Source organism: Pteropus medius, unplaced genomic scaffold, assembly GCF_902729225.1.
Source record: "Pteropus medius unplaced genomic scaffold, Ma_sr-lr_union100, whole genome shotgun sequence".
NCBI classification, from domain to species: domain Eukaryota; kingdom Metazoa; phylum Chordata; class Mammalia; order Chiroptera; family Pteropodidae; genus Pteropus; species Pteropus medius.
This window is the reverse complement of record NW_024350319.1, coordinates 8,200,178-8,223,250: the sequence shown is the minus strand read 5'-3', so window position 1 is coordinate 8,223,250 and position 23,073 is coordinate 8,200,178. Positions and strand designations below refer to the sequence as shown.

The window sequence follows — 23,073 nt, the reverse complement described above, 5'->3', positions numbered from 1 at the left end:
AGATGGAGGTGAGATGAAAGCACACACAAAACCCCACTTCTATGCTCCTTACAATTCTAAATCACATCATCTGCCTTTGCAAGCATAGCTCTCTGAAGTAGAGAGAGTCATGGCTCGCTTATAGGGCCCCAAAGATGAAATACAGAGGACAATGTGCCACAGGGACACACCACAGAAGGAAAGAAGCAAACTTATTCCAGAATTCACTTCCCTTTGAGTGTTTAAAAGAATGGCTATTTTTACTTGCCTTTAAATGGGCTCTATGACTTCATTTCTTTAGTTTTGTGACGTTTAATATATATACACACACACACACACACACACACATATATATACACATATATATGCATACATATATAGCCATAAATATATAAAATATTTAAAATTATAAAAAATACAAAAGACCAAAATTATTTTTATCATTTCCTTGTATTCTTGCTATTTCCTTGAGGCCCTCACATCCTCAGTGCCTAGGTTCTACTGTCCTAAGTGATTTTATTCATAGTTCTACTATCCTTTTTACTATTTTTCAGAATATTTTAAAGATGTCTTCTGGAAGACTTAAAGAGTGGAGAGAGATTCACCCGAGCGCCTTGCCAGGACTTTAGATTTTATTTAAGAAAAACCTCTGCTTGTCTGAACTGGTTCCCAGTCTGTCAGTGCTGATCAGTAGCACAGTGAGCACCTTGAGAATAGCTTACCCATCTGTAGGACTCTCCTCACAGGCAGTGGGTTCTTCACAGAGGGCTGTGAGGTTGTTACGTGTTCAACATAGCTAACATGTCTCTATTCAAATCAAATTGGTAGTTTTCAAATGTTTGACTTTAATCAAAGATCACCTCAACGACCCAGTCCTAAAGTCCGGGGTTTGTTTAAATTCATTTTTATTTATAATCAAACATAATTCTAGTTTCACACATGAGAGTTTTACTTAAAATCTATGGCTTGAGGCTTTAATGAATTGGTCTGTGAAAATGAGCTCTAAAGGTCATTCCATGTACACTCAATACTAAAGATTGCTTCACACCTGTAAAATGACCCCATGGCATGTATATTCACTTAGAAATAGTCATTCTTTCTATTTATGCCAGAAGAGTAATTTAAAGTGGAAATCTTATTTCAGAGTGCCCTTTGTTTTTTATGCGTGTTTCTGTAGTTTTGCTTTGTGAGGTAGACTGGTGAGTGCTTGTGACATTTCAGCCCTGGGGGCCTTATTTGTGGGGCTGCTCAAATTTTAATCAGAGTAGTAAATAATTTAGCTGAGTGAAATGAGTAACAATAATTATAGCAGGTAAACATTGCACATCAGCACATATATGAACATTCTAGACTCTTTTGTTGATGTCATTCAATGGAAAATAAACTTGGGTTAAATTAGTGTGCTCCTCACCTTCCCGAGTTCTGTTATTTCAAACCTGTGAACTAACCTTGGAGTGTATTGTAAATCGGCAGTCACAATTGCTGTCTAAATTACTCCCTGATATTACTAGAAATAGTTGTGCATCATCGTGCCTACTGAGGATTTTGATTTCCTCGAAGACATCTTTGTTCATGCACCTGTAGTCCAAAGGGCACATTGTTTTGGCTATCTTTTCTCCTCGTGAGAAGGTGAAAGAAAATTTCCTAAAGCAGTGATTCCCTAGCTGAACTACACATTAGATTTCCATGGGACGTTTTCATGAGTGCATGAGCGATTCAACCCCTGGTCCCACCCCAAAGACTCAGATTTAATTAGTTTTAGATGGGTGTAGGTATCAGGGTTATTTTGCTGTTTGTTCGTTTGTTTGTTTTTAATTCAGTTGATTTTACTATGTAGACAAAACTGAGAGCTCTTGCCCTAGATGATCATGTAATCCATGCCGACTGCACAACCGTGGTTCTCAAAATGTGGGCCGTTCATCGGAATATCAGCACCACTTGGAACTGTCCCAAATACTAATTCCTGCCCTCATCTTGTACCTATTAAATTTGAAACTCTGTGGGTGGGGCCTAGCAATTGTCTTACCAAGCAAACCCTCCAGGTAATTCTGATGGACTCTAATGTCTGCAAACTCTACTATGGACTACTGATTATACTGAGGATTAGTCTCAGTTGGAAGATAGATTGCAGAAGCCCTGTGAACTTCCTTTGTCTCTCTTTGTCACTCTCTTTTTCTGTTTCTCTGTCTTTCTATTTTTTCTTCTTTCTCTAGGATGAATTCAACTTTAAACTCATTTTTATGATGATTGTACTGAGGTGTATATGAAGTCCCTCAGCCCCACCCCCTATTGAGGATGAGTCACTCATGACACATTGTAGGTCTCCTTTGTTTTATGAGGGGATTTCATCTAATTATATCCAATTTCATTTATTACCGGGCGGCATTACTGTGGAGCTCTACAGTATTTGTTCCTCGATCTCAACTTCAGTGCTACAGAGCACTTTGAATATGTATCACTTTATGAGAAAGATTGTAAACTTGTTAATTCTGTTGAAGCAGGAGTCTTGTACATGTGTTAAATGGAAATTGCATTGGATTATTTTTATATTTAACACATTCCGTTGAAACATTCTGTAACATGATTCTACAGTCTGCATGTGGGTTTAACTGTGAAACTCAGTGTTGTGATATTTTGACTAAATGAATTCTTTCTCTGCAAATATGATGTTGATAAAATTATTTATGTTCAAATGAACTGATTTTTTCCTAGTTTCATTATTAAAAAGCATAAATAAACCATATGTTTACGGAGAAGACATGTGAATTGTTCTTTATATATAATACTAAGTTGTAAAAATCTTCTTTGTCCTTCCCTTACAAAATTTAAACTCCATAGATCAAAGCAGAGAGAATGTTTCATTGGGTTGTATTTTTTAATATATGTGTTTATACTGACTGTTTGTGTTTATACATGCCTTTCACATACATAGGATAATACAGAAGAAAATTATTATCACTATTTCATAGATAAGTAAATAGAAGCTTCATAAAGTTAAGTGGCTTGTCTAAAATCATGGTCATGTTAGGTCTTCTTACTCCAAACTCTATATTTATCATATATACTATCCTCTAGGAAGAGGATAGTATAATACTAAAATACTATATGTGAACCTCTACATATTTTTGTTTATTTGTAGAAGGAAGGAAAAAACTTAAAAGAGTAAAAAGAAGATTGAGTTTGAGAGTGACTTTAAACGAGTCTAGCTATATTTATTCCCTGCTCTCTTGAATCTCTTGCTGCTGGCCATGGTGACAGGGAACTTCTTTTAAATGACATAGTGGGGTAGTATAGAAGGGGAAAGGTTAAATCTTACTAATATATCTGGTATTAGCAAGAAGGAAGTGATATTTCTAGGCATTGTCAGTAAAAGAATACAGTAAATTATTGAAATAATACAAGAGAGAAATAGACAACCAAAGTAAGGGTAGGCAGAATAAGGCTATTTGAATTTCTTTAGTTAAGTCTTTTCTATGGCTTTATAAACTATTGTGTTGTAAATTTAAAGTATAGTTGAGTTTAACACTCCTAAGGTTAATAATTCGCCACAGTTATTGCCCTTGGAAAATGATTGTTTAGGAAAAGAAAGCCTTAAGAAAATTCATGTATTAAATGAAATATTCCAACAGCTTCAAGGACAGCCCAGGAAAGGCCATTTCTGACCTTGGGTAATATTTACTTCCTGTCTTCTATAACACCTGATTGCACCATTTAAAAGTAGTTGCCTGTCACCATGGCCAGCAGCAAGAGGTACAAAAGAATAAGGAGTAAATACATCTAGAAATCTTTAAAAGTTGCTCTCAGACTCACCTTTCCTTTTTTTCTTAAGTTTTTTCTTTCCCTCTATCATGCCCTATGACAGAAAAACTATGCTCTTCAAAATAATGAGAAACATTAAGTAAGACAAAATGTAAGATATTTGAGGATGTACATTCCTTATAAAATTTCTTCCAGAAGTTTCAGACTGTTTAATAATATGTGCAACCCTTACAATATTTGGTAATGATGCAAGACCTTCATTTTTTTATTAGAGAAATAATGTACACAGAAAATTCCCAGGACAAAGAAGCTGGTGCCAAAGTCTAAGAACCAGCTCTCTGCCTCCTGTGTCAACTGTTTCCCGGTCTTTATAAAATTAGTAATAATATGAAACAGAAGCCTTCAAATTGGTATGGGTATACCTCTGATAGAAAATAAGAGTTTTCAAGGGATTCACTGGCATGGCTGCTTTGCAGCTGTTGAACCTCCATATGTATTTTTGTGATAAAATGGAGCTGAGAACTAGCCTGTACTCAAGGTCTTCCCTTTGCCAGTGCCCAATCTCTTTCTTCACAACAGAGGCTAACTCTTCATTCATTTGCCAGTTTTACTGTGTTGTCTCTGGGATGTCACAAATGACAAAGCAATGATTTGAAATACAGTGTAGGTAATGAGAAAAGGAATGACCTTAATGACTGGTTAACAAATACTCTGCAAGTCAAGTGGTTTTCAATTCTTTGTTTGCAAGAAAACTAAATGAGAACCTAATTAAATTGTCGCTGATAAGCCATTAAAATACTTTTTGGTATTTTATCGGTCTGTGATTTTTGGTAAATCACTCAGAAGGAGTTCAGAGAACATTTGCAGTTCAATGCAACCAAACCATTTCCATTCCCATCTACATATGTGACATGCACTAATACTATATTTGTACATCTATACAAATAAGAGAGAAAATGGAATAGAACTAATATTGGACACTCATTTAGCAGTAAATAATATTTGTATACAGGCACACAAACTAATTAAAATATAAATCATTATCTTATGATCTGCATTTCTACTTTTACTTTTTATGTGTAACATTATCAAAATTTATAATACATGTATGTTGTTTTGATCAAATGCATGTTACCAATTATTGTAATGATAGCTCAGCCTAGAAGAAATTTAATGCATAGAACCCTATGTTCATAAGAAATTTCTAAAATTCAATTTTAATTTATATAACATAGTTGCAGAGAAGTGTGACAAAGGTTAATCAAAAAAGATTTTCAAGCATAAAAATACACTACAATAGGATAAAAATATGTTGGCAATGTGGAATGAAAATGAAGGTTTTTATTAAGAAAAAATAACATGAGATTTCCTAATGCAAAGAGCTTAGTCATATACTTTTGAAAATGTTTATTTTAGGTCAAGTTCCCAGGGAAACATTCCAGAACAGAGTTTTGTATGAAGAAAATTTATTGGGGCATGCTCTTGGGAATAACACTGTGGGAGAGTGAGGGAAACAGAAATGGGTCCAGAGGAAAAATGGGCTCTGATGTAATCACCACAGGGCTGCAGCCTGTCCCACAGGAACTCTGGATGGCAGAATGTGGTGAGGGAGCTAGGTCTCTGAGTCCCCACAGTAGACGAGTCACTGCTGCCTCTCCAGGATGGAGCATAACCTTTAACTAGGTAGCTCCCTTCAGTCAAAAACACTTCCTGTGCAGAGACTCACAGGTGAGCCAGTAGTAGCCTCATTCAGGGCTGCCAGGGAATGAAGGCTTTGTCTGTGAAGGAGGTATCTGGATGGCACTCCACCGCATGTATAGTATGTGGGTAAAGGGGATATCAAATTGCGATGCCATTTTAATTTCTTTGGACATGTTTAGGGAAGAGATGTAAACACTTTATTTTAAAATATCCCAATTTATAACATGCTAGAAATTACACCTTTAACTATTATTTAAACATATATGAAAATTTGAAAATGTCAGTAAAAAATGTATGGGGGGTAATAGTTTTTCAAAGCTATGGTATGCGATCAAAAATATTTGAAGAGCACTGATGTAATAGACAAGGTGAATAGCAGAAGGCTGCATTTCTCAAGTTACAAGGCATGGCAGCCATCACAAAATGAGTTGCTAACATGTTGATTAATGTGTAAAGTTTGTTCTGGATACACAGTATTAAAGTGATATCTTTCAGAGAAGTAAATGAGTGCATCATGCAGCGTGATGCTGCTACGAGGAAGAAATCAGAGCCTTAGTGCAATATCTAGCTGTTCCCAGGGAAGGAGGGGCACCCCTTGAATGTGTTTGAGTATACAGGCAGGACAGTCAACCATTATACTCAAACAGAAACTCAGTGCTAAAGAACAGGATTCAGAAAAGTCTTTATGTAAAGAACCAGGTAGCACACATTTTAGGTTTGTGGAACATATAGGTGTAACTACTCAATTCTGCCATTTTAGGGTGAAAGCAGTCATAGACAATACGAACGAGTGTGGTTGTACTCCAATAAAACTTTATTTACCAAACAAGGTGGAGTGCCAGATTTGGCTTAAGAAGTGTAGTTCATCAACCTGTGCTAAAAAGCAATGACTACTTCTGTAACTATATAGACTAATCCTCACTGCCCACCCCCACCTCCCAATATGCCATAGAAATTTTAGTTTTCAAAAATATGCTTTAATCAGAAAAGTTTGGAAACAACTAGAATAGGGAACTAATTTCCCTTTAACTTCTTGGTGGAATGGGTGATATATTAGAATCTTTCTCTTTTTTAAAAACTATTATTAAATCTTAGCCAGGTTTTTAATCCCTCTTTCTCCATCTTCACTGGTACATCTGTTCGAATGCAAATGTGAGATGTTGTGAAGAAGGAAAAAAAAGAACTGAAGAATTCTGACAATTGCATTTCATGTGACACAAACTGATTTGTTCTTCAGCAGAATGTCAGCTCCATGAAGAAGAGATTTGATCTGTTCTGGCCCATGTGCAAATCCTTGCGTTAAGAACAGTGTCTGACACATGGCATGTGCTCAATTAATATCTGGTAAATGAATAACTAAATGAACTAAAATGCAGATTGAGGCAAGTTATATGTTGTTCTGAAATTTTTGAAGCCTAATTTTGATTGCGGTTGATAGGATGTAGGGAGTATGATATTTTCATAAAATATTATTTTATAAACTGTATTTTCCTAAAATATTAGAAGTGATAGGGATACTAGAGAGCAAAGATTCTATCAGTCCCTTTTTCGAGATCAAACTGAGAAAGTGGAGGTCCGGAGGTCTGAGGAAAGGGCACACATCATTAGAGACAAAATGGGACGAGCTTATCTCCAGAGCTTATTTCACTTCACAGTGGTGCTTTATAGTCAGATACTCTTTTGAGAAACACAGAATCCTAATTTCTAATCAAATTCATTCCCTAAAACTTGGGGTGTTGGGGTGTTGGGTAGTGGTTAAAGAACAGCTAATTTAGTTCTTGCTTTACAAAGACTGAAATGCAAGATTTCAAATATTGTGTAAGGGAAACACTTCCGTTGGCCTGATTACCGATGTCCCAGAGGTCTGTCATTGCCTGCTTATAATCCCCACTGAGAATAAAAAGGTTTGTAGCTAGAGACAGCAGAAATCCCACATTCTAGTTATTTCATGTGCTTACACAAGCGCACGCACACACACACACACACACACACACGCACCCGCCATTGATTAAAAAAAAGAAAATCTCGGAGAATGAATATAAACTCTCCCCGCTAAACTAATTATAACGTTAGTGGCTCCCAACTTAACACAGAACTCTCCAGTAGAATTCAACAAATTACCAACCTACCTAAGCATATACAAATTGGCTTAACAAACTCAAATCTAAATCACCGGTTCTCAATTTGGGCTGCACATCAGAATTCTCCTGATTTTAAAAGGTAAACTGTAAATGTGATTTCAGAAGCCTAATTGAAATCGGTATTATGTAATCTAACACATTATGCTTTTACTATTTTACTCATTTTATTCTTTTACTCCTTTACTCATAAAGCTTCACAATGCTATGAGGAAGGTACTATTAGCTCCATTTTATAGATGATGAAACTGAGACAAAAAAGATGAAGTAATATGTTCAGGTCACAGAGCTACAAAGTATCACAGCTGGGATTTAACTCAGAAAAAAATGGCTCCATCTGGAGTAGGAGTTCGCAAAGTTTAGCTTGCATTAGAATCACCTGGAGAGCCTGTTAAATCAGAATTTTGCTAGGTGCATCTCCCAGAGTTTCAGATTCATTAGGGCCAGAAGCACCTGAGAATTTGCATTCTTAACATTCCCAGCATGATATTGTCGTTGCTGGACTAGACTTTGAGATCCTAGAGTTCAAACTGTTATCAGAGCCCACCAAGTGATACCGATGCACACTAAAGTGTGAGAATCAGAGTTCTCAAAGCTTCTCAGCCTGGGCTGTGCATTAGAATCCACTGGGAAGCTTAAAAAAACCCTGATGCCAGGCTGCATCCCAGACCATTAGAATATCTGGGGAGTAGGGCCAGGTATCAGTCTTTTTTAAAGCCCCCCAGGCAGCTAGCTCAGGCATAGAATCACTACTTTAGAGTCTACTTTCTTAGTGGAAACATTAAATCCTGCCCTCCATGTAGAGATGAAGGCTTCCAATGCACAATACTACTACAATTTCAAGAATAATGCTGGGATCATTGTTCTGTCACCCGAGAGACAGTATTCGAGTCATACCCTATTAAACAGTTTACAAGGTGCTTATAAATGTCCTCCCCTTTACCACTGAGGCCTTTTCTAGAGGGGAATGATTCTCCCTCCACAGTTAGATTCTGTTGGTTTCAAGTCTTAATCTCTATTTGCAAACTGTAAGATCTGTGAAGCTGAGTCCTGGTCAATTTGTAGCTGATTTAGCCTCTGGACAGCCATTATGTGTTGTTAAGTGCCGCTTCTCAGTAGGAGAGCCTGTACTCATGGCAATTTCTAGCCCAGGTGTCTCCTAAGGCTTGATGTAAAATGGTTGTGCACCCTGACTTACTCCAGCCAAGGGGTCTCTTCTAGAGCGCTTCTAAATGGTATAACTAGCTCCATACCTGTCCAGTCCACACCTGAAAAACAAGTGCCTCAGCTGATCCTAAGGGGGTTGGAAAGGGCAAAATCAGTGTATGTTTATCTTGCCTCCTAATAGTTATGTCCAGGGGAAATCAGGGTATAATAAACAAGCATGGTTTGAAGAAAACCAATGATAAGAAAAATAAATTAGATAAATGTGACCTGAGGAAAGAGATGGAAAGGGGCAGAGGGAGCCTTGATTATATCTTGTTGGTATATAACGCAGTTTCCACATATAGGTTATCATCATACATACCTTGCATTGCTCTCATGAAGTAGAATCTAGGAAAATAGAGAAGAAGCGAGGGCAGGCATTTTAATTCCTATTTTACAAATGAGCAAAAAAGCTTTGAGATTTCTCCCCCTTTTTGTTTCTAAATGTTGCATTCTGTGTGATTTCTTCAGAGCTACCTGCCAATTCTCTTTTTCTTTATCTGTGTCTAATCTTCTGTTTAATGTATCTGATGCAAGACAGGGTAAATTTCCCTAAGTTGTGGGGAGAGTAAGCCTTGCACTGAGAGAAGAAGAGGGTCCTTTGGTAGAGGGTGTAGAAAGAATTCAACACACACACCAGAGTTAGAGTCAAAAGGAAAGTTTATTAGAAAGGGGGTAACATTCCACAGACAGAATGTGGTCTCCTCTCCGAGGCAGAGAGTGAGAGGGACCCTCAGTGTTAAGGGAATTCAATTTATATATCATTCTTTAGTTCTTGTGGTTTATATTTTAAAGATTTTGCTATTCATTTCCTTTGATATAGACATATAGTGAGGAAGGGGAAGAGTATGTAATGCGAAAAGGTAAGAACATGTAGAGTGTGAAAGGCCTGCTGGCAGCTCCCAGCCTTTAATTCATAGGTTTCCCATGGTTTTAGCCATGGGGAATGAATGATTTTATTTTGTGGAGGGCAGCCACTTAAAGACTCTGTTGTTCCTGTTTCCCCTTCACAGATGAGGGGAATGGGTTGTTAGCAATCCCAGCAGAAATCTTCCTTTATTCTGCAGGTGTCCTCCTGGCCTGGCTGCAGGGCTGGTCAGCACATTGCAGTCTCTGAATGTAGCTCGATTTAACATTTTTAATTCTCTTGCCTCCTCCCTACGTTATATCCATCAAGATTTCGCTTTCGATAATTTTATTTTTTATTTCTTAAAGTTGTATTAATCCAAATCTAACTATTCATTTTTGATAATCTCGTGGTGCACGCTAATTTTTTTCCTACCTTATGTCATTTTGGTTTTAAAATTTCCTTACATATTTTATATGTAGTTATTTCCTACTCTAAAACTGATTCTTCTCATGTCTGGTGTCCTCGGTGGTCTGGATCGGTAGTTTATTTATGCTGACTTTCATTAATGGTGGTTTATTTCTAATTTCTTTGTAAGTATTGAGTTAATCTTAATTTCTAAATAAACCTTTCAAGGTCCAGCTTAACGTGCTGATCTTTAATAAATCTTTTCAGCGTTATTAGCTCAAAGCTTACTCTCCAGCTTCAGCACTAACATTCCATTGCCCTCGGGGCAACCTTGCTTTCCCCTTGTGCTTACTGAGGGTTTTTAGCTCACTTAAAAAACAAAACAAAACAAACACAAAAGAAACTTTTCTTATTCCCTCAAAGTTCAGTAATAAAATAAAAAATTTAAGTTTTATGCAGAATCTACTTGTACTGTGGTGGGAAGACTATTCAATGTATTGAGTCCCTGTATTACAAAAGGCAGACTTTTGACATAATCTTTTAAATAATTACATAATTTAATTGTAAAGTAAGAGAATATATTTTTTTTCAAATGTGTATAAGTACAAGTTCCTCAAAATAAGGTTTGTCTTGACTATGAAGATACTAACAATGAGACTAAATTTTTCCACAATTCAAGCTTCTTAGATGATGGTGTTTAACACAATTGTCTTAAAATGGCTGTAAAGAGATTTTAAAATTGCAATGCTTTTATTATTGGCACTTAACATTGCAATGCTACTTTTAGTGGCATTTAAAATTGTAGTGCTCTTTTTAGTGGTATTTCTTCCCTTATTTCAACTCCAAGAGTTCACAACTGGGTCAAGGAAACAACCAGGTTGCATGAAACTTTAGAGTAGAGGAGTAAAGAATTTAAGTACTCTATTTTCTGAGTACCTCATTTTTTAATTCTTCACTTTCTTATAACTTGCCCACTGCGGCTGATAAAATAAGGTGGGCGCTAGGGCCTCCTACTCAGAGGTGAGTAACAGGCGCCTTTAAAAGGGGGAACCAATGTCAATTTCTGGGTTTTGATACTGCACTGTAGTTATGCATATAGTTATGCAAGATGTTGCACTGGGGGAAACTGGGTGAGAAATACACAGGACCTCTCTGGGTACTTTCGCAAATTCCTATGAATTGTTCATTATCAAGTAAAAAGTTTAAAAACTGTATTATAGTGGAAACTGGGGTAAGGCCTAGTGGGGGTGCGTATGAAGGAGGATAGCGCGCCTGTCCCTAAGCAAGCCTTTAGAAGTGTTGGGAAAGGGACCCTGTGGCACACTCATGGTTTGTCCTAGTTCCCCAGTGCCCTAACGAAGGAAACAAACATTCATTTGCCCTCTGTGCACTCTGTGATGAGATCCCAGAGTGACGCAGCAGGGTGACAGGCAGCTGTCTGAAGGTGTAGAAAACCAGTGGCTCCCTTTAAATGCATGGTGTTATGCTGATAGTTATTTAATGCTATATTTACAAATAAACACTACAAATTAACACCACAGGAAAAATGAACACCATGGAGCCTATAAAAATAAGAGAAAACATGACTTTTAAGGTAGATCACCGAAAATTATAAGGGCAAAGGGCTAAAACACTAAGAATATTTGTGATTATTTGTAAACACTTCTGTTGGAGTATGGCTTTGATTAATTGCAATATATGCTTATATTATGGAAAATCATTTTTGATATGGTAGTAAGACATTCGACAGAAAAATTGCAAATAAGGAGATGTCTCTTTGTGATTCCTGAGCTGTATTAATATTTTATTTTATTTTTATTATTATTTTTTAAAATTTTCTATTTAGTTTCAAGTACACAGCACGTTGGCCAGACATCTACATAGCTCACAAAACTATCCCCCCAATTGCACACCCCCCACCCAGCTAACTGCATTCCCCATGCTGTGCTCCCCATCCTCGCATTCACCAGCCACGATCCGCACTTCTCCAGCCCTTCACCGCACCCTTCCAGTCCCCCAATGCCCCCTCTCCTCCGTCCGACACCAAAGCGTCCACTATATTTGCGAGTCTGTCCATGATTAATTTGTTCCCTTTATTCCTTAGATTCTGCGTATAAGTGAAATCATACAGTGTTTATCTTTCTCTGTCGGACTCAAACACCATCAAAACATCTTCCATCCCCTTCCTTTTTACTTGTAGGTGTCTTGCCCTCCCATCCCTTCAGCCACTCTATCCTCTGGTCAGAGCACCTAACTCTTTTCCATTTAAGGTATTCATCAATAGGAATGCAGTTGTCACCGTTCTTCATTCTTGTTTTTGATACATGTTTTTTCTTCTTAAAGAAGTCCCTCCAATATTTCCTGTAATACTGGCTTGGTGGTGATAAATTCTCCTAGCTTATTTTTGTCCAGGAAGCTCCTTATCTGTCCTTCAACTCTAAATGATAGCTTTGCTGGATAAATTATTCTTGGTTGTCGATTCTGGTTTGTATTAATATTTTAAATCAGTTAACAGCTTAATGGATAGAATAGGGGAATGGAACAAACTAATTTAGCTTCAGTAAGCAACTTGAGCAGTTTCCGCTACTCACTATTTTCCATTTTGCAGAATTTTCACTTGTATTAATAACTTATTACTTCTATTAAACATGCATTTTCCCTAAAGCCTCATGTTTCTTCAGTGGAGACCAATTAACTGGGACAGTCTTTTCTTAGCTAGCCAATTATTTTAATTACTAGAATTTTAAAAAATGTGCTTGCTTGCATAGATTTGACCAGTTGAACTTGCCCTCAAATGTATTGACTTTGTATTCCAGGAGATGGAAAGTTTTTGGTGACTATGTGGATGCCAAAAAACTTTTAGACATTTGGGGTTCTGCAGAGCTCTAGACTAACAGCCTCGATCCCGTGCCATTACTCCATTGCTTTTCATCTTCATCTTTACTTTCAGCTTGGTGTCTTTCCAATCTAGCAGTTCCTCGTTCATTTTTCATCCATTTTTTTTTGTTCTTTTTGTCAAGAACTATGATTTGAAGGATGGCCAGGAAATTATACCGTAACTAAGGAGGGGTTATAATGTGGTAGGTGGGGCTCTACTAAAAACTTCAGGATTTACTTCATTATTCTTTTGGGACTGGTCTGGGGAAAAAAAAAAATGTGTGAACCCATATTCAGTGAGCACTGAAGAGCTAAAAGCAAAAGCAATGAAAGAGCACTTCGTTCATGAGACCTCCAAAGAGGAGAGGTTGCTTAAACTGAAAGAAAAGAAACACCAGAGAGATAGAGTTTTAGAGATTAGTACCATCCTGGCAAAGCCGAGAAGCCAGTCACATTCATGTAAATGACAGAACTTTCTGAAAGGCAAGTAAAAAGTCATTTCTAATTTGCATAGACACTGAACCTATAACTAAGAAGGAAAAGGAATACCAGTAATGATGAGAAGACTAAGTGGGAATATAGTATTTAAAGTAGGAACATGAGTAAGCAGATTAGTAGGATGAAAGAAATAACAAAAATGAGAAAGGGAGAGAAAAAAAATCAGCTGATAGAAATTTAGAGCGAAGGTAGCAAATTCCTAGTTAACTATTAATTTTGATTGGAATAGGGGGACTTACAAAGGGCATGATTGAGCATAGTGGCACTGAGTATTACAGCCCACACATAACAGACTGTGGAACAGCATGAAAACAGTGTTAAGTTAATTAAACAAGGAGACCATTAAGCTGAAGTGGTTCTAAGACCTCAGCAGTTTAGATAAGCAAACAGAAATCTAAGCCTGTTAATGCCTTAAGGTTAAGAAATCAAAACCCGAGTTCAACCAATCACAAACAGTTAACTAGTCTTTCCCAAATAAGGTAACCCCTTAGGCTATAGCCAATCAAATAATTTATTTGCTTTCCTTCTGTGTCTTCTCTGTAAAAATCTTACCTCTAGTTCTTGTCAATAGACTGCTTCTAACAACTTCTGGATTGATTGATGCTGCCTGATTGAAATATATTTTTACTCAAATAAACTTAAAAAATTTAATATGCCTCAGTTTATCTTTTTAAAAACAAAGACAATAGGAGACTCAAAAGGAACCAAAATTATGATCTTAGCCTAGCAGCCTACTAAAATCCCTTCACTCATTCATTCATTCATGCTTACTCTCATTTAATTATTCAATCTCTTATTCCTTCATTCCCCAAACCACTCCTTTCTAAGGAGAAACTAGTGGTCAAAATTCAACTTATTCGTATACCATCTATCCTAGTTTGGTCTCTCCAGAAAGCAGAGCCTGAGCAAAAGCTCATATGCTACTACGTCTTTAATGAAGGCAATCCTCCAGAAGCAAGAAGGAAGAAAGTGGGAGTGAGGATAGAAAAGAGGGAGGGCAGTACTGAGTTCGATTTTGTTTGGTATCAAAGGCAACTGATTGGCAGTCTCACTGAGGGTCTTCTCAAGCTCCAAGAATGACTGTGCGTCTGGTCTCCCATTGGCCAAAGGTTTACTCTAGAGGTCCATAAGTGTTAACTGCCAGGTTGAGTTGCAAAGGCCAAGAGAAACTAAAGGCCACAGGGAACCTGAGCTCTATGGAAGTGATCTGGGAGGTTTAGGACAATAGAGACCTGTCCTGACAATAGTCAAGATGTGGTCAGGTTGTACCCACAGGAGGTTGGTTACTGTAATGGTGGGTGACTCGATGGCCAATGGTACAAGTGAGGCCAAGAAGATCTCAGGTGACACCTAGACGTGTCTAATACATTAGTAATTAACTACTTATGTTTAATTTAACTGCATTGCAAATCTCGTTACAACCTTATCCATGTTGTTCTCAGTGTGTGTGTGTGTGTGTGTGTGTGTGTGTGTGTGTATTTATTTATTTATTTATAAAGCTTCAACCACAAGATCTTAAATCTTAATTTAGGGCTTATTTGTCTTATGAACACTTAAATTTTCTCATGCCACAATCCTTTCATTAGCGTCTGGGAAATGAATGATTAGCCCTTGGTGCTTGGTTAATTCCTTTCTCAGTCATGTTATATCAAGCATGGCTGATTATTATGGAAGATTTGTCATGTGCCTGACACTGTGTTATGTGATATTCATGCATTATTTTACTTATCACTCCTTATGAGGTTAGAATCATCTCTACTTTGTGGATGGGGAATCTGAGGATCAGAGAAACTAAGTAACGTGGCAATAGGAGATCACAGTGAGGATGAGAACCAGACCTTCTCCAAGGTGGACTCTAAAGCTCACACCCTTAACCACTACGCCAGTGCTTCTCAAAGTGTGGTCTCAGGCCATTGATTCTTTTTCCTTAGACTAATTTGAGTTTTGGGAAAGAAAAAAAAAAATACTCTGAAAGAAGAACTTGATATTCTTCACTGTGGATTAATTTTGGAAGTAGTGTTAAGCAGATCATGGATTATCATAAAAAACTAAAGGGCAAACCAACATTCAAATTATTTTTATTGGGGGTGGCTCCATAGTAGTGGTTAGCACGTCTACTTTACACGCAGAAGGTCCTGAGTTCAGGCCCCAGGTGGAGCCCTGGATCGTGTTCTGGGCCCTGGGTGCACGCTGTGAGTGTGTGGGAGGAGATGCCCTGTCTTCAGAGATCCAGTTCTTAAGAGGAAATGGCAACATCCACAGGTCACGGGTGGAAGGGGGCAGGAATTAAAGAGGGGAAAAATTATTTTTATTGTATTTTATGGTCTTGCTGGAATCTTACTCTTTCCTGTTGCCTTGAGTAGACAAAAGAAGTGATGGAGGTTAGTAAAATTAGTGAGCTTCAAAACCTTCTTTAAAGATGGTTGACAATAACTTTATTTCTAGACACGAGCCCACTGTTTAAAAGACAGATACTTGAGATAATATTCTTTTTATTTCACTAATTAAACATAAAGCTAAACTGAGAGTGCTTTGGAGATGTGTCCTCATCAGCAGGGTCTGGCACCCGTGGCAGTGTTTTAATTCAAGAAGCCTAATTTAATTAGCACCCTGCCAGTGGGTCGGCTGCTGTGCTGCCTTGGATCTCTGGCCTGAGGAGAAATGTGCAACCCCTGCTCTTTTTATTTCTAGTTAGCATCATAAAAAGTAGGATATCCAAGGAGGGAGAGGAACTTTGCTTCTCCATCATGTTTTGCATATGGTGCTAATTGAGCTGACAGTCTTGGACCACAGTCTGTTATAGTAGCAGCTGAGCCTTCAGCTGATACCCAGTGAAGGAATTGCAAATGTCAAACGGCTCATTTTTGCCCTTGTGACTCGTGAAATATGGAAGGGAATTGATCAAGGGGAGCTCTTCTGTCTGTATGCTTGAATAACCATAAGCAACACAAAACTAGGCAGAAATAAGGTATTCAAATCCTACTGGTAATGGCTACCGCCTTCTCTTCTCTTTTCCCTACCCAGCATGCTAATGAGGAGAGGAAATGTGGAACTCCTTGGCTTCCCTAATTGCTGTGCTTTGCCCTCATAACTTTTTTGTTTCTGCTTATCATCGTGAGAGTCTTGCTTCTGTCAATCATCTCTGGTTCTTTCTGCCTGGAAAATAACAATGTATGTTTTTTGAGCCTTGAGATTATTCCAGCCCCTTCTTTTCCATAATTAAAACAGAGGAAGTGATGATGATGGTTTTCTTGGTTTTATTTGGCAATAATGAGCCATCTCAATCAGGAAAGGTTTGTTTTCCTGGTCCCTGAAACTTCTCCTGGGGTAATTCCCAAATTTTCCTCAGGACTGCAGAACTGAAGATTTATTTGCTTTTACCACAATTCTGGGTTGTGAACATTTGCTATTTTTACTTATTTTCCTCCATCATAATGGAGGCAGTACTATGTAGTGAACAAATCATGGATACTAAGGCAAGACAACCTAGTTTTGAATCTTGGCTCCATTCTACATTAGCTTGGAGTCATCACTTTATTCACTTGAAAAATAAAGAAAAAAATTCTCTCTTTCCAGAGCTATTCAGAGAACTAAGTGAAATAATTTACTTAAACTCATCTAAAACAGTTCCTGCCACATAGTATGTGCTCAATAAATGTGTTTTCTTTCCACTTTTACTTAGCATCCCCCTTGTTTGGAGAATTCTTTCTGGTTCTTGTATTTGATTTAAGTGATTTGATTTGTCTTCTGATTTTACATCAGATATAAATAAGATATTGCTACCTAAGGCTGCTGGATAGCCTGGCTCAAAGTGCCTCAGAAGTATAAGCTTGGCAGCTTGTTATTTGCAAAGGTGAGGTTTTTAGGCATGTTGATGGTTATTCCACAAGAGAGAAAAAAATGTCTACCCTTCTCATACTCTCTTTTTGTGGCATAGCTCTTTGGCTGCATGATAATGTAACAGTAACAATAAACAGAAACATTTACAATAATATCTGCTATGGTATGCCAAGAACTATACAATGTACATTATATATTTGCAATCTTTACAGTAGCTCTATAAGCTACATTTTATTATCACGATCTTACTGATAAGAATCTGACTTGCCCAAGGTCACACAACTACTGTAGAAGATCTGAGTGACTCCAAAGCCAATGCTTATTGTTCAAAGGAGGGAAGGAAGGAAGGAAGGAAGGAAGGAAGGAAGGAAAAAAAGAAGGGGATTAAAGAGACAATTACAGAGAGTAAGAAAGAGAAAAAGAAATCAGATCCTTAATTTCAGATGGATTTGTCTAACACTAGCCTTTTTCTCCTACCACTAGTATAATTATTTTTTTTTTTTGTCTTTCTCAGGGAAATGTCAGCTTTGGAAATAATTTAACCCAAATAATCACTCTGTTGGAATAACTCTCTCCTGGTGCTGCTGTAATTTGGCTTACAATTATAGCTAATTGAACATCTTCAAAGTGAGCTCAGTGCTGCATGCACATGGAAAAAAAAAATTAACGTGCTAAGCATGCAAAATCATGACCGTAGAAGTTCATTTTTACCAGCAGAAAAAGAAAGTAATTAATGAGACATTTTTCAGCAAGGAAGAAAACACACACACACACACACACTACACACACACACACACACACACACACACACACACACACAAACCCTAGTGGTCTTGAGACAAGCTCTAAGATGATCCCTAGGCCCCATTAAAGGTGCAATAACAACAGGGTTTATGAGCTACAGATTGGCATCTGTGAAAAGGTTCCCCTTCTCAGGAATCAAGACACATTAATCTCATTATTTGCAGATACCTGACAAGACGAACCAGAGGGAAGCAGCAACATAAGGAAATACAGTGTGGAGAGAGGAGGTGACTAATTAAAGAAAAAAAAAGAGCTTGACAAATTTGCTCAAGAAAATCTTTCTCCTTCAAGAAGTGTACTTCAGAGACCATCAGTCCTTCCTTCTGAATATGACTTCCATTCAATGGGAACCTGGGAAGATGCCTGGTTTACTGGGGCACTGTCCCGATTATACATACATTTGGCATTCTATCTACTGTGAATATTTTAGTCGAAACTAGTATGCATATGTGTATGTGTGTATGTATGTCTTTTTAAATTTTTAACTTTCTAAGGTATTCCTTTAAACTCAACTTATAAAAGGATTAAGGCCCAAAGTATCCCAGGCTGGTGCTGGATCATTTCTTCATGCAGCTAGAGCAGAGGAGTTAGGGAGTGGGCGGTGGGGTGGGGGAAGCTGCCAAGACAGGTGCTCTTTAACTGGCCTATTTTCTCTTCTTTCTGTCTTTGCCAGAAGCCTTTATATCTGCACGGCCACTTCAGGCTCCTTGGTCTTGCTCATTATAAAGCCCCCTAGCAATTTGCTTGGTGGGATAGAGTACCTGTGACTCCAGAACAATTGTGTGGGGAAATAAAAATGCTGGGGGCTATAAAAAGGATAAATCCCAGAGAAAGTTTTAACTTCTGCCACTGGACTCACATTGGGCTGTCCTCAAGCTATTCAGAGCATGTGGGGGCTTTCAACTTGGCAAATATAAAAAGACTCAAAAGGGATTTTAGAGGTAGAGCTGCTGTTCTGACAGAAATTGCCCCCAAGAACATATTTTTTAATTGGTAGGGGGAGAGGGAAGGATGGAAGCGCTTGCCACAAACATCTAAGGAGCAGTCAGCACTTCTTTTCAGTTCCATTTGTATATGAGTCCACATTACTCAGGAGGAGAAAGATGTGCCTAAATGCAGCCAGTCAGAGTCAGACTCTGTATTCTTTCCACTGCTCTTCAGGCCCCTAGTTGTCCTCTCAGGATTTAGAGTAGCGGTTTTCACCCTGGGGTAATTTAATCTCCCAGGGCACATTGAGAAACATCCAGAGACATTTCTGATTGTCTGACTTAGGGAAGCTGTTACTGGCAACCTGGAAGCTGTTAAACATTGCGTAATGCACAGGACAACCCCCACAAAGAATTATCCCCTCCAACATGTCAATAGTGCTGAGATCTAGAAACCTTGATTTAGAGGATACCCAATCTGCCTTTATTAATTTTATTTCTCTTATTGAGATGAAAGCAGTAATTATCACACTGGATTTTCATGATTTCCTGCCTGATTTTTCCAAGTCTGTATTTCAATGACAAAATTATCTTGTTTGGTGGATTCATTCTTGTCTTCCTGGTTGGAATGAGAATGAAGGGTAGATTTCTCATTTTCTGAAGTCAGTAGCTACCTCTGATATCCTCCCAGTCCACTGTGCCAGACCTTGGTATGAATGGCAGGTATGCATTCGCAGGCCAGTTTTATAACTGTACAAATAGCATTGATGACACCTTGGTGCTGACAGCAACAGGTTACCCAAGCCATGCATAGATCACTTGGTATGATGTAGAAAGGAAGTTAAATAATGAAGTACATATTTTTGCATGACTTCTTTCTACCAATATGTCTGAAAGAAGGTATACTCAATAGAAGTCTTATTGGAATGAAATTCACTTCTGAATCAATTTTGTATGCCACCAAAGAATCTTTAATCACAGTGCTGGACACTAGAAGTAACATAATGAGTCAAGAAAATTAACAATATTCTAAGAAATCAAACCCATGGCTCTCAAGTACAAGTCCACATAATTCAGTCTAGGAAAACATAAACCTTGTTAAGCGCCTGTCACAAACTTAGGCCCCATCTCCAAGTAAAAATGTAAATTTGTTTTTCTCGTTTGCAAAATTCAAACCAATTTTTCAAATACATTTTGTCTTGGTTCTTTTGCATTTCATTCCTCAGCCACAAAACTGAAGCCCAATCTGGGGTTGGGAATTAAACAGGACCAGTGTAAACAAGCAAATTTAAGGAGACCTTAGGGGTTAAAATATTATAATTGAAAGCAAGTCTGCCATGGTTGGAAGTGTTGCTGTCAGACTGGGGGAAAATTCTCCTTAGGTGCATGCGGAATGCTGTCAGCTGCTGTCCTCAAAGCTGCCACTATTCCGGCAAGAATGAAAATGCATCGGACTCATGGGATCAGACACATAGCCTGCATGAGAAAAGAAGTTCAGCTGTTACTTACGGGCCTTTCAGTCCATCTCCCCATTTTTCTTCACCAGCCTCACCCACTACAATGCACAGCTGCCAAGCAGCTTCTCCTGGCTCATGTGAACACAGAATCTGGACAACAGTTGCTGGCAAGGAGTTGTAAAACAAAAACAAAATTTTAAGTGACAACGGAGAGCTGAGATCGGAGGAACATAAACGATGGCTGTCTGATTTGGACCCATGCTGGCCAGGTGACAGGTTGAGTTTGAAGTAAAGAAGTTTACAGTTCAGGAAGATGGTATATCATGATGGCTAAAAACATGGGTTTTCATATTGGGCAAATCTGGGTTTAAAGCCTGGCTTCACTACTTACTGATTCTGAGATTTTCATCAACTTAACCTTTCTAAGCCTCAATGTCTATCTTCATCTATAAATGGGAGATAGAGTTGTACTTATTCATAAGGTTGGTAACACACATAAGATAATTAGTACAGTGTCTGACACATAGTGAGAGCTAAACGAATGATGGCTTACAAAGGAAGGTAGAGATAAAAGTAGAGAAAAAGAAAAGAGCCATTCTTTATAGCAGGTTGGCTGTAATTGTTTTTCTCCTCCCTCAGAGCTCAATTTTTAGGTGCACATCAATGCTGAGATCCAAATACCAGTGGCATTTGATGCTCATTGAAGCCATAGCCCTGGGTGCATGCAGAGAATGGAGCTAGTGGCTCAGGCTCCAGCCACTCTCTTGGAGAACACGGAATCTATGCAGGGAAGCAGTTACACTTCCACTCCGAGTAAGGAAGCTGTTCATTTCTTCCTTGAAAATGGGCACATTTGTCAATAGCTATTGCTGTTTTTTGCTCCCCTTTGATAGCTGAGTTTTCAGAACTAACTCAGCCATCTACATTTTCATCATGACATCTAGCAATATGCAGTTGGAGAGGCATATTTATTTTCATAAGAAAGGGGTCTGTCAGAAACTCTTAGGCAGCACACAAACTCTCCTGAGAGGAAATGGCTGCTGCTGGTGTTGCTGACTGTCCTCTCTTTCACACATCTCTAGTGGGGCTGGTCCTGGTCGGATCTGAGGAAATAGGGGAGGCTGAGAGGAGGGCAAGCAGGATACACATCACTAAATCCTAATTCTGGGTGTACTCAAATACTTTTCCTTCATCCTAAAGCAAAAATATTTTCCATTGTCCAGCCTGAAACTGCAACTTCATTTCAGGCATACAGAGATGCTTTAATAAGGTCGTAATCCCTTCATTATTATAATCAAGCTTCTGATGTAGCACATGCGATTTTACTGGCTTATGATCCTCCATGCCTTTCTCTCCACAGGACTCTGTGGAAATCTGACTGTGAGCACACGTCCCTCCAGTGTGAGCAGGCTCTCCTTCGGGAAGGTTTAGCAAAATCAGCAGGGCATGGATGCCGACATTTATTATTGATGCCATCATTGCCAGAGTTGAAGGGTAGATGTGTTGTACTTCGGTAGCCACTCAGCTTAAGAAGGACCTAAGAGAAATCTGACCGCAGGCTTTAGAAAAAGACTGAATCATATCTGCACGTTTCGTTACTTTAGGAAAGTGAAAGGTCTCAAATACAGAGAAAATAACTATGCACTTAATTTTATCTTCATTTTCTAGCCCTGCTCTTTGAGGGGTGAGGGGAAGAAGAAACAGTTCATAAAGTTGCTGTTATACCACAACTGGTTAATGAAATGGAATTCGAGGGCAATTAAAGGGTTCTTTCTTGTATATAATGTGATGTTCCTAGTGAGAGATATCAAATACATGTTCTTTGTCCATTGGGACTCTCACTCCATTCAAATCCCCTAATGTTTTCTTCTACCCTTGGTACAGATATGCATAGAAAAACCCATTTCGTGCTATTGCATTTCTTTGTCTTCTCCTTCTTGAGGATTTCTGCTCAAAGTCCTATTCCTTTAAGAAACAGATCATTGAAGTTAAAGAAATGCTTCATCTTGAAACTCCACCATGAAAGGAAAGACTTGGTCAAAGCACTCATTTCAAAGGGTGCCCTCTGAATATATTTTGTGGTTGTATAGTCACATCTGTAAAGGTTTGAGAAAATGATATTATATCAATAAAAAATGTAATGATGTGACACTCGAGCACATTTTCCCCTGTTACTGGACTGACCGATTATGTTATAAAGCTGAGAATAAAAAGCACTCGGCTGCATTCTAGACACGTATTGGGAGTTAGAAGCACAAAGTTTCCTTTCTTTAATGCTCCAGAGTAGCTTGTCTGCATCTATCCAGAACAAATTTTTTTCTCTCTTTGTTTCTTAAAAGCTTCCTCTGCTGATACTCTGCGGATGAGGTGCCTTGGTGAGGATGCCAAAGTTGAAGGTCTCCAGGCTCTATGGCCTCTAAATCAGAGAAGGAGGAGCTCATCGTCCAATTTGTTCTTCCCCTGACCCAGTTCTTGTAATAAATCTGATCTCTTTAACTGTCATATTTTTTTTTTCAGTCCTCCATATTGTCAAAGGAAGTTTCCATGAATAAATGAGCCCACTGTGCTAAAGTTCCAATTAAATGTAGAGCCTTTCAGTCTTAGGTGTTGGAAAAAGAACATCACAGACCTAA

General features: G+C 38.2%; 2 protein-coding genes across 4 annotated transcripts in view; one reads left to right on the top strand and one right to left on the bottom strand.

Annotated features, from left to right (window-relative positions):
- Positions 1 to 2,735, top strand: part of ERICH3 (glutamate rich 3) — a 100,074-nt gene extending 97,339 nt beyond the window's left edge. For all 3 annotated transcript variants that reach the window (XM_039838601.1, XM_039838600.1, XM_039838602.1), the window contains exon 15: positions 534 to 2,735. The gene's annotated coding sequence lies outside the window, so the exon portion shown is untranslated. The remainder of the gene's footprint in view (positions 1 to 533) is intronic.
- Positions 2,736 to 19,931: 17,196 nt separating this feature from the next.
- Positions 19,932 to 23,073, bottom strand: part of TNNI3K (TNNI3 interacting kinase) — a 258,487-nt gene continuing 255,345 nt past the window's right edge. The window contains exon 25 of the mRNA XM_039838597.1: positions 19,932 to 20,459. Within this exon, the coding sequence (XP_039694531.1) occupies positions 20,383 to 20,459 (77 nt within the window). The 3' untranslated portion in view covers positions 19,932 to 20,382. The remainder of the gene's footprint in view (positions 20,460 to 23,073) is intronic.